Below are 12,763 nucleotides of genomic sequence, written 5' to 3' on the forward strand. Positions count from 1 at the left end.
CGTAATTACACGAAATGAGTTGTCCATTTATCAAATTAGTAAAAAGTTAAAGATGTAATTCCATGCATGCGCTTCAAAATGCAAGCCACAATAAAACATGTAACATATATGTGCTCCCTGCTGCTTTTTGTTTGGCACTTTTCCTTCTGTCGGGTCGATATAGACTCTATTAGGAGTATGCAACCTCATAATATTTTGACATTTGCACCCGAATTATATATTATATATTTTAGAATTATGAATAATATTGTCAATTTTGCTGGTGCATTGATAGACGCTAGTGTTATATCTCGCGAGATGGCACAACTATAGTTGCAACACGAGAAGTGTTGTGCTGGTATTCTGTACCTCTCTACCTTTACTCTATCAGTAATCTCTATGGGTGTTCCTTGAATCACTTTGAAATAGAGCGATACGAGAAGGTCTGTACTTTTCATATTATCGATTTAACCGAGGCTTATGTATACCTTGTAAAGTAACCATTAATGTGTTATGAGAGTGGCGTGCAAGTTCAGTGTAAATTGTTTATATGTTTGACATTGTTAGCTTTTTTTGGATACCGTACTGCGGTAAGACCATTGTCGTCTACAACGCTATCTATTAGGCATATGTACTGTATGTCTGTTTGGTTCTGCTGTATGTGTAGACTACATGTTTTTATGAAAGCTTGAACACTTGTACATAGTATAACCTGTTTGAAGGTAGCAGTCATTAAGAGCAGCCACTAACATCAGTCAATAGTGTATACATCAACGTTACGCGCCGCGCCGTTGACGAGCGCTAGGTAAATATGCTGTGGCGGGAAAGTGGATCCCCAGCAGCCACTAATGGCAGTCTAAATTAGCGGACAATAACAAGGCGGTTCCATTTTTCAACCTGTTTGAAAGCGATAATAGTTCACGCTATGTATACTGTTAAAGGCCAAACATGTTCACGTGAAATAAAATGAAACTTTAAGGCAACTTGCGGTCAAGAAATCGGTCTTGTTACCGAGAGTAGAGATATACCACGTGAAAGAGGAACCTCTCTAGTATGGTGCTAACAAGACATCTCATTGAGGTCGATTACTAAAATTAATCGATTTTGAAAAACAATACCTTTCTTATTTATGCACTAATTGAACAACACACTCGACCGCAATAGCAATACTGTGTGTCATGTCTTACTGCCCCTTTTCTCTTAGTAGCTGCTGTTGCACCCGAACCGAATTGTACAGTTGCTTATAATAGCGTTTTCGACTTGAATATATTGCGCATTTATATGCATCTGTGTTATAACATGATAACACGTGTTATGCTAGAGGCACATTTTATTGCTGCCTGTGTTAAAAAAAATATATAAAAATATAAAAAATAAAAAAAAATAAAAAATATAAAAATATTTTATATTACATTAAAAAAATAATAATAAATAAATAAAAAAAACATAAAAAAAAAATATATATATAATACCACTACGATTTACTGTATTGTATCTTTAACATATCTAGCTCTCGCATGCTCCCAAAACATAACACGTGTTAGTGTGTTATAACACCCTGGCATATAAATGCATAATATGCTACACGTTAAGAACAAATATAAGCTCACACCTTTTTCGGCTCGGGTGGCTGTTAGTGTCTGCTCGTAGTGGCTGCTACCTTCAATGAGGCCATAGTACATATAAGTTACTTCCGGCGTGTCGCTTCTAGCAAATTGAAGTTCAACAGCTCACCCAAAGCCTCAAAGCTGCACTGCTATTTTATGTACAATAGAGTTTTAAAGTTACCCCCCGGACAAAGACCCCGAAGACAAGTACCCCCGAGGATAATTACCCCCAGAAAATTCCCTCCCCCGGACAAGTACCCCCGAAGACAATTACCCCCTACCTCCCGGCAATTACCTCCGGAAAAACTCCTTCCGCGCAAATACACCGGCACAGATAACTCACCAAGGTTACTACCCGAACTAAACCAGAATACGCCCAAGTGCTCCCCCCCCCCCCCGAGCACGTGAACCAAGCGGACCTTTAGCTGATGAAACTCGTAGTAAGAAAGCCCATTAGGGCCATGAAAGAAAATTTTCTTAATCTGATATATCCGATTATTATTCTGATATATCCGATTATTATTCTGATATATCCGATTATTATTCTGATATATCCGATTATTATTCTGATATATCCGATAATTATTCTGATATATCAGATTATTATTCTGATATATCAGATTATTATTCTGATATATCAGATTATTAAACTGATATATCTGATTATAAATTTGATATATCAGATTATTGTTCTGATCTATCAGATTATTAAACTGATATATCTGATTATAAATTTGATATATCAGATTACTGTTCTGATCTATCAGATTATTATTCTGATATATCTGTTTATAAATTTGATATATCAGATTATTGTTCTGATCTATCAGATTATTATTCTGATATATCAAGGCGGAAAGACTAATATGCTTCTGTGGACCGTGCCTTGATAGAAAGAATGAAATTGGTTCATTCACAGCCATTTGGATCATTGCAATAGTTTGCTTCATGGTATTCCAGGGTATCTGATTCAGAGACTGCAACGTCTGCAGAACAGCGCAGCCAGGCTTGTTGTAGACTGCTATGACTTCAACACACCATCGTTGAGTATCCTCCATTCTTTGCACTGGTAGCCTGTTGAATTCAGAATTAAGTTCAAAGTACTGCTCCTGGTGTATAAGTGCATTCATGGAATAGTACCCGCCTATTTGTCAGACGATCTGTCCTTCCAGGTCACTACTCTTTATACCTTGCGTTCTAGCAATACACTCACTCTCACTGTTCCCAGAACTAAACTGAAATCCTATGGCGACCGTGCCTTTCCATCAGGCTGGCCCAAGCTCTGGAATGGTCTGCCCATATCTGTGCGGAGTTCTCCCACTCTCAGTCAGTTCAAGTCTTGCTTGAAGACTCATTTTTTCAAGTTGGCTTTCTATTATGGTTGTACAGCGCTATTGAATACTTCGTAGATTTTAGGGAAGTTCATTTATTATTTATGAAAGATATACTTCTTGACAGAAGTTTTGAAATTTGACAATTGGTTTTAGCGTTGTAGCAATGTAGCAATCACTACTCTGTATATAGTTGGCATGTATAATTATTATAATTAGGGAAAATTAAATTGATTTCTTAGATTATCATCATTGTTTTTGCAAAATGAATAGCCATAGAAATAGCTTTTTTCAAATGGTAGTGACGTCGTGGTCTCAAGCCTCTTTCTTTTCTTATTTTTCATACAATCGTACATACTATTTTGAAACATAACAGGCAATTCTGCTGGTATAACGGGTTACACCGTAACCGGTTTGACTAATAGCCCAGCGGTCCATGAAACAAAGCATGGGGTCTATGGATTATGATCATGCACACCAAACTAGAAGAGTGGACCGTGGTTGTGGCTGTTCTTTCCCTGCCCCTTCCTCCGCTTCTCTCATCTTAAAATGGCGTGCACTCCCAGAAAAAATAGCTTACAATAGCGTTGTGGCCGAGTGGCTAATACATTGGTTTTATATATGATCTCAGGATTGTGGGTTCGATTCCAGTTCTCACCATTATGTTGTGTCTTTGGGCAAGGCCTATTTATCTCGACTGCCCTTCTCAATCCAGGTGTATAAATGGGTACCTGTGAGGTAACTTAGACGTGTGCGCTGGATTCTCGGCAGCCAGCCTGATTACCATGGATTCAAAGCGCTTTAAGATGGTTATGCAATATAAAGCGCTATACAAAAACTAACATAACATAACATAAAAATTCATCAAGTACATCTACTCAGAATTTTGTTTTAATGTGGTAAGTCGCAATAAGCCGAAAATTGTTCGGAGATTAATAATACAGAATAGTGTCACTATAACTAATAGTAAATCAATAGTTACTACCATCAGTGACCAATGCCCAACCCCATCCCCTCTCGTGCTTCTTCAACCGCCGTCCCCACCTATCTTGCCCCGGGCCTCGGTCCATTGTCAGGACTCCCTATCCAGGACTTTTTGGGGCTTATATATGAACAGCTCGAATCTTTTTAAAAAATTGGGAGGAGGTTAAAGAGCCAGGGCACACGACGACCCTAGTGGTGCCAGTTTAACCGACACCCTGACCCAATTGTAAATATGCTCTCGTAGTTGCCCTAGGGACCAGGGTATATGATGAGGCCCGCGGGAAACTAAACTCGAAAAAAAGTCCTGTGTATCCGTCGCTGCCTCTATCCCCAATAGTTAACGGCATTTGTCCAGGGGATATTCGTCCGTGGGTATTTATCCAGGGGGTAATTGTCTAGAGGGTATTCGTCCGAGGAGGTAGTTGTCCGTGTGGGTAGTTGTCGGGGGGTTTTTTGTCCTCGGGGTAATTGTCCAGGGGGTATCTGTCCGGGTGGTAGTTGTCCTGGGGATTAATTGTCCGGGATGGTATTTGTCCGGGGGTAAATTGTCCGGTGGGTAATCGTTCGGGGGGTTATTTACTGGGGGGTATTCGTCCGGGGTATTTGTCTGGGGGTATTTGTCCGGTCACGATATCCAATAGCTAGGATAGGAAAGCAAAACTAACTACAAGTATTAGTGATAAAAAGCTTAATTAGTTGGGACTGAGATGGCAGTCTGCTATTTGCACAGTAGGCCTATATGGGCTTAACTGAATTGGAATTGCTGATTAAGAAGCCTACTATGCAACATAATGAAGTCCTTGTTCTCCCCAAGCAAATAAAGTGGAAGATTAAATGTTTGTGGAAAAGATATGCATCCTTTGTGAGGTAATGAAGCGATAAATTGTAATGCATGACGAGTTAAGTATGCACATGTATGTGAGACACCATGTATCACCAAAGACATCTGAGGGAACTTGGAGATTGATTTTCAAGATGAAAACAATATTAAAATGACAGGAGAATGAGGCCATTTGTAAGTAGTCAACGATGTACCGGACAATCTAGGACTTCCATTGAAAATAGTCAGAAAGCACAGAGAAATATATTTTTTCAAGTTCTATCCAAAGTCTGTTTGTTTCATTGAATTCTCAGGTAATTACTAAAGATCCGTTTATTCCTTCACATAACGCTCATCACCAAGGCACAAAGATGAACACATCCTTTGGAGCTTATTCTCTTGCTGAGATGGAACGCTTAGCTAAGGAAAAAGTAGAAAAGAAGTCGCCAATCTTTTGGTCATACATAAAGTTAGGTACAGGAGACAGGCAGACTTTCGAAGAAAGCTTGCGAGCCTTCAAGAGGTAAAGATGTGATAGATTTTATTTCTTTTTAATGTTTGTTTTTTTTGGCGTGATTTTTATGTTTCTGTTGACATTTCTAGCCTCAGTCGGTGAAAGATGAAACAGTAATATTTCACAAAGTTTAAAATCTACATATACATGTACAAAATGGAAGACACCTGATGAAACCGAATTGGTAGCAAGGATTGCTGTACAGTAACCGCATTAATTTCAATTTGTATTCGTCATTTTGTCGGTTGTCCGATCAGAAATGTGACAACCACTACCATGATCACTCGGTTAAACAAGTTCAGCGGTTTAAGGGGCGGGATGAAATGACTGGATCTATCTTTTAGTTTTCGTGCCAGGAATATACCACATGTAACCTTTTCTTTTAACGTAAATTTTGACAGCCAGGCTAGTTAATATCATCCATTGATTTTGCAGATATCGCTTCCAGCCGCGTATTCTTTCCGCGAAGCGTCAAAGGAGCACATTCACCACAGTACTTGGTCAGCCAATAGCCATACCAATAGGTATTTCACCAGTCGCCGGATACAGCTACCTACATGCAGATGGTGATGCGAACGCTGGTCGAGGTAAATGGTCGAGTTAGAACACAGTAACCCATAACACAGAAAACTGTCTGGGAAGTACATACATTGCAGAATCGGAAAGATCTACCCGGCTATCATATTTTGTTCGTTAGTTCTCTTTGCATGTTTGGGCCGATCCAGATTGACTTTCTTTAATCAGTTTATATGTATGTATATATATATATATATATATATATATATATATACATATACACATATATATATATACATATACATATATATATATATATATAGATATATATATACATATACACATATATATATATACATATACATATATATATATATATAGATATATATATATATATATAGATATATATATATGTATATATATATATATATATGTGTGTGTGTATATATATATATATATTTGCTTGAAGCCACACGGAAGGTACTCATTTCAAAACATTACAGTGAAATGACGGAGGGTGATAGCAATGAAATCACTATTGGAGAGAACGAACACAGATGTTTATGTCTTGTTATTTCAAGGTATACATATAGGCTACATATCAAAGGGAGTCTAGATATTTCGTCCGAATACATTATTGCATCAATTTTTTCTTATTCTTTTTTTTTTGGCCTCTAACTGAGCAGCGGCAGCAAGAGCAGGCACCGTGAAAATATTAACTTCTGTAGGGGACTTGCCTATTGAAGATTTTGCTGCAATGGTACCTAAAGATGGTCATTATTGGGCACAAACTTATCTATTTGAAGACAGGCGAAATACATTACACATTGTAAGAAACGCTGAGAGGCTCGGGTTCAAGGCTATTGTGGTCACGGTTGATTCTCCAGTAGAACACAAGGCATCTGGTTCAAATCGGAATATGAGAGACTGTTTCAAGAATATTCATTTGAAGACACCGTAAGCATATTGCCATGTTTTCCCTTGCTGACTGATTCAGATGTTTCAAATTGATTTTATATGATTGAAATGGATCGCCACCAAATTAAAGCCTAGATTGCTAACTTTCTTTGCTCTGTTACATTGTTTATAAATATCCTGCAGTCAGTTTTCCAATCTTCAAGTATCAAATGCAACTCCATATTATTTAAATATAATTCTTAAACCTTAAAAGTTCAACATTGCAATAGTCCTCATATTCTGCAAATCATGAACAAATATATTTAATAGAATTATCCGCGATGGCGCCATCATTCCTTTCTATTAGAAGCATGCTGTGTCTGCACCTGTTCCAGAAACACAGTATCCCACTTCCGTGAATAAATTTTGACCAATTTATTGGTTTTAATTGTATGCAAAAACATTTTACTCCTTTGCAAAATGCAAGCCATTACTTCACCTGGTGATGAGAATCAGTGTGCTTACAACAATCTTGTCTCCTGTGTAGACTCAATACATTAACTTGTTCATAATATTGTCTAAACAGGTTTAAAAACTCATTTATGTACAGAGGTACTCTTTCCTCCAATTTGTGAGTATTAGAGCTTTTCTTATCATCTTTCTACTCATTCTAGCATTGTTGGTGTCGATTAGAAACCGTAACCAAGGCAGTCATTATGGCATTGTATTGGCATTGTATTCATCATATTTAGTAGAAGACCTGTTTTGTTTTTGGTGGAGGTCAATGTATTACTCAATTGTCTTTCTCTTCCAGTTCTGCCAATATCAGATACATCGGTGGTAAGAAGAGAGATTTTGCACAGCAGCATTCAGTAGCTGAACTTTGGAAATCAGATCAACTGGCCCATAAAGAAACATTTTGTTTCGGAGATTGGGATGAATTAGCATGGTTGAAAAGCGAGACTAAGTTACCGATTGTTCTGAAAGGAGTACTAACAGGTACGAATCTGGTAAAATATGACTAAAATGATTTATTCTATACATATAATTCTAGTTCAGAATGGGATGACTTAGCATGGCCAAAAATCGAGACTTAAGTTACCCACAATTCTCTAAGGAGTATTTATATATAAATGCATCCAATTCTCACTGATTCTGACATTATGATTTAATAAATGAACGGATGATATATATATATGTTGTAGCCATTTTTGAGATATAACCCTCTAAATATGTAATGCTCATAATGTAAAGTTGCTGACTCTCCAGTAAAACATGGCATTACGTAACATGTTTACGATGCATTACATATTTAAAGAACTAGCATCATAGAATGACATGGCTGCTCTGTTCCTTTCATGAAGATTAAATAATATATTTTGATTTCATGATTACAATTTATGAAACAATATATTGACAACATTACAAATTAGGCCTGCGTCATTATTGTACCCCCAGGACTCCCAGGAGCATTCATGACATTTCGTGTACTTGAGAACTGAATATCATGTAAACCGGAATAGCTATACAATATCGATACTAACTTTTTTTAATTTATTTATTTGTTTTGCCACAAAAGTACAAAGTGGAGGGAAGTCTTCCATAAAGCTTAAAAGCTTAACAATGTGGAAGACTCCCTGAAGAAAGAAAAGAAAAGAAAAGAAAAAAACAAAACAAAACAAAAGAAAATATATATATGTGTATAAATACATATACATAGATATAAGTACAAATTAAATGTTCAATATATATATATAGTAATTACATACAGGTATAATTTAGTTTTATTCAGTAACTAGCTATTATTTCCTTACAAAACTACTTCTTAAAGGATGTGACTGACTTTTTACTCTTTAAATCGTTCGTTAGAAGATTCCATGTTTTTGTTGCACGGTTTTGTAGGCTTAAAGCTCCAATGGTGGTATTGTAGAGATTACAGTGGGCATGATTAGCATGCCTCGTGTTATTATTATGTACATCTCTGTTACTGGTTAAAAAATTGTCAAAGGCAGCTGGTAGTAATCCATTCCAGGTCTTGTAGGCAAATAATGCAAGCTTAACTTTAATGAGATCGTGCAATTTTAGTAAGTTGAGTTTCTTAAATAGGGGACTGGTGTGCTCACGTGGGGCTGAGTGTGTTATGTGGCGAATGGCTGCCTTCTACATGAAGTCATCCTTTAAAGACAAGAAGAAGACTCCTTCTTGAACCGTTTAGGTTTATTAAACCTAATCGTGAAGAGAAAGCTGACTGAGATATACTTCAAACATGCAACATGTTATGTACATTGACATGCAGCTATTCCCACTGTATCTTGGGTCTGATGAAGTTATGTACATTGACATGCAGCTATTCCCACTGTATCTTGGGTCTGATGAAGTTATGTACATTGACATGCAGCTATTCCCACTGTATTTTGGGTCTGATGAAGTTATGTACATTGACATGCAGCTATTCCCACTGTATCTTAGGTCTGATGAAGTTATGTACATTGACATGCAGCTATTCCCACTGTATCTTGGGTCTGATGAAGTTATATTCATTGACATGCAGCTATTCCCACTGTATCTTAGGTCTGATGAAGTTATGTACATTGACATGCAGCTATTCCCGCTGTATCTTGGGTCTGATGAAGTTATGTACATTGACATGCAGCTATTCCCACTGTATCTTGGGTCTGATGAAGTTATGTACATTGACATGCAGCTCTTCCCACTGTATCTTGGGTCTGATGAAGTTATGCACATTGACATGCAGCTATTCCCACTGTATCTTGGGTCTGATGAAGTTATGTACATTGACATGCAGCTATTCCCACTGTATCTTGGGTCTGATGAAGTTATGTACATTGACATGCAGCTATTCCCACTGTATTTTGGGTCTGATGAAGTTATGTACATTGACATGCAGCTATTCCCACTGTATCTTGGGTCTGATGAAGTTATGTACATTGACATGCAGCTATTCCCACTGTATCTTAGGTCTGATGAAGTTATGTACATTGACATGTAGCTATTTCCACTGTATCTTAGGTCTGATGCGGATATATAAAGTCTATCTTTAATTTCTGTCTTTCATGTCAGCTGATTCTGCACGCAAGGCAGCAGCTTTCGGTGTTGCTGCTATTCTTGTTTCTGCCCACGGAGGACGTCAGTTAGATGGATCTCCTGCACCAGTAAGGTTCATACATTTATCATAAGCTTATGTTTAGAAGCTTTAATCGATCTAGGAATAAAGTTTGTACCAAACACTTGATTAGTCTAGGGAGCAGGATGTCTTAACCACACAGACATAACCATAGTCTGGAAAATACTGCAACGTTTCTCTACGCGGTTTGAGGTGGTGTTCTCTTACCGGTCTCCATACAATCAATTCATGCACTTCAATCTACTAAGCCTATCAATTTTTTAACACTGCGCATTCCGAATGCTTACAACTAGATATCTTCAGTGTAAATTCCATCCGCTAGAATCTCTTTCATAGGGGCTCGAGGTAAATTCTTTAAGAACACTGCATCCTGTTAAATTGGCCATGACATGTTGCTTGAGGTTACCTCCTTTTTGTACAAGTCTTTCTTACGAGTGCCTTCGCTTTCACAGGTTCTCAACCAAATGTGTTTGCATAGTGAAAGATTCATCGATTCACCAGATGTCGGAATAAGCCACTATGTTCATATGTGCGAAAAATTTCCTTGATAATTATATCCTTTTCCATCATTTAATAAGGGACTCTTACTTTACTTTATTCATTACTTTATTCATTCTTAATTCATACTTTACTTAGCTCGAGGCATTGCCAGAAATCGTTGATGCCTTGAAGGACACAAAGCTGGAAGTGTATATGGACGGAGGGATTCGTACCGGAAATGACGTTGTGAAAGCACTGGCTCTTGGTGCAAGAGCCGTTTTCATTGGCCGTCCTGCCTTATACGGTTTAGCAGTCAATGTAAGTAAGATAAAGAGTTAATTCATACGTCAAACTATAGATGCATACATTGACAAGGCAAATATAATCAGGCTGTTACAAAGATGCAGTTATATTTTTCTTGTAATTTTGCAAATATTGGACCAATAGCGTTTGCTCATTGCAATCGTGTTGATCATGTTGTTTTATTCTGTCTTCTCTGAGTTGTATGAGCAATTAAATTTAAGATGAAAAGTATTGGAAAATAGTTAATAATGATCGAAAATCATGGTTCAATATCCGTTTCAGATTTTTTTTCTCTCTAAAGCATCTACTTAAGGAGAGTATTAATTTTGAAGTTATCACTATAGACACTTTCAGGTATTATTAGAAAAGCATAATGAAACTATTGTAATAAGTATTAAGATTTATTTGACAAGTATATATCACCCTCTCTGAAAGTTGGAATTTCGAAGCTGACGTATCAGCGTAGTCACTCTTATCTGAACATGATCGACTCTTCGTTGAATAATGTGTTTAGTTTCTACTTTCAGTGATATTCAACAAATATATAAAACTATGCACAAACATGTAAATTGGCAGCTGAACAGCATAAATTATTTCACGTTGGAAGATATCGACTTCATAATAATTATAGACAAAACTCTTCTGATTTGTCTTCAACACCATGAATTGTGGTACCAATGCTCATCGTAACCTATGTAGTAAAGTTGGCGTATGTGTGTGTGTGTGAAGAACCAAACGTTTCATAGTTTCCATCCTTGACATATTAGGTTTGTCACACTACATTCATACAATCAGCCATGTTTTTTTTTTGTGTGTGTGCATATCATGAATATTAATCAATAACATGATCTTCTTCATCGAATATCTCTAGTATAGTATGTTTAATTAGCTTTATACATATATGCTTGGATAATACAATGTAAGTACAATAGATAGATACAATACATTCTTATAAGATCATAACATTTGACATCATTAATATCTATGCATGTATCTCTTTTCACACGATGTCACTAAAAAAAAAACTTTGTCAACAGGATAAGGGATTTCTAGTACAATAACTTCCTTTATATGTTGACGCATTAGTCATATAGTCACCATCCCTCTTTTGGTGTGCACAAGTTCATGAATATTTATCATGTACGGCTTACCACTGTATGAATTTGTTTGGGCATCGGAACCAATAAACGTGTTCGTTTTCTGGTTAATTTTCATTAGGGAGAGGATGGTGTATATCAAGTACTAAAGATCTTAGAGAAAGAGTTGACAATTTGTATGTCATTATGCGGTAAGTCTCTTTTTAATAATTGATAGAAATATATATGTTATTGTATATTTGTTATAGTATATCATGCTACAAATACCACGGAAGTTAAATTGACTACTTATACGTTATTCAACATATTCTGGTGTTTGGGTAGTGACTGAAGTTTACATATACATCTTAACGTTGACTATTGCCTTATGACTGAACATTTGCAGTATTTCGATCCAACTTACAGCCTATTATACCATGGTTAGAACAAGCATGATAATCATCATAGTATATAAGACAACTTCAGAAAGCTTTTTTTTAAAGGTTCCTCTTACTAACGCGGGGTCAATGGCAAGGTGTAAATGTTTACCACGCCTTTACCCCTCCGCCAACACACCCTCACCTACACGGCAGTTTGCCTTAAAGTCCCTTGACCCAAACCCTCTTCTTTATGAAACCCTGGAGCTAATGACTGTGGGGCTAATCTGTTGAATTATGTCGATAGTTTCATCATCTATTATAGAAACTTTTAATCCGTTTATTATTGAACACTGATTTATTCTTGTTTTCTCATTCAGGTTGTTCATCGTTGCAAGAATTAGACCGGTCGCTTGTTAAGCATGAATCTGAATTTCACGCAAAACTGTGATGACATTATGAACCATATCGCTCATCTCATATCTGACATTCGGTTCGGTGGAGGTGTTTCGAGATGCACACACCAAGTTGAATTTTTTTAACAGATATGTCGAGAATGCGAACACATTTCGAGTAGTACAGTGACGTTTGTGCCTAGAATTCGTGATTATGGGCAACTCTATGAGGCTGCATCGATAAAGTTTAATAAATGACAAGTTCATAACGGGACTTACAGAAGATACAGACATGTTCACCCGTCGATATTCGATAGTAAATGCTTAATTAAAACATAA

The 12,763-nt window shown here is 36.9% G+C and overlaps 1 protein-coding gene across 1 annotated transcript; it reads left to right on the plus strand.

Annotated features, from left to right (window-relative positions):
• The first annotated feature begins 340 nt into the window (after nucleotides 1-340).
• On the plus strand, nucleotides 341-12,687 carry LOC139969606 (2-Hydroxyacid oxidase 2-like). Its single transcript, XM_071974722.1, has 9 exons — nucleotides 341-422; nucleotides 5,036-5,244; nucleotides 5,671-5,822; nucleotides 6,438-6,708; nucleotides 7,463-7,647; nucleotides 9,730-9,821; nucleotides 10,430-10,591; nucleotides 11,795-11,864; nucleotides 12,410-12,687. The coding sequence occupies exons 2-9, from the start codon at nucleotides 5,093-5,095 to the stop codon at nucleotides 12,478-12,480; spliced, it is 1,155 nt and encodes a 384-aa protein (XP_071830823.1). The 5' UTR covers nucleotides 341-422; nucleotides 5,036-5,092; the 3' UTR covers nucleotides 12,481-12,687.
• Nucleotides 12,688-12,763: the final 76 nt, after the last annotated feature.

The sequence above is a fragment of the Apostichopus japonicus genome, chromosome 1 (genome assembly GCF_037975245.1).
Source record: "Apostichopus japonicus isolate 1M-3 chromosome 1, ASM3797524v1, whole genome shotgun sequence".
Classification (NCBI taxonomy): domain Eukaryota; kingdom Metazoa; phylum Echinodermata; class Holothuroidea; order Aspidochirotida; family Stichopodidae; genus Apostichopus; species Apostichopus japonicus.

What these genes read in the sequence shown, in the direction of transcription:
- LOC139969606 (XM_071974722.1), top strand. Translation starts at nt 5,093, where the DNA reads ATGAACACATCCTTTGGAGCTTATTCTCTTGCTGAGATGGAACGCTTA. An exon ending in TATACGGTTTAGCAGTCAAT is followed by an intron (nt 10,592 to 11,794) that starts GTAAGTAAGATA and finishes AATTTTCATTAG; the next exon opens with GGAGAGGATGGTGTATATCA. An exon ending in AATTTGTATGTCATTATGCG is followed by an intron (nt 11,865 to 12,409) that starts GTAAGTCTCTTT and finishes TTTCTCATTCAG; the next exon opens with GTTGTTCATCGTTGCAAGAA.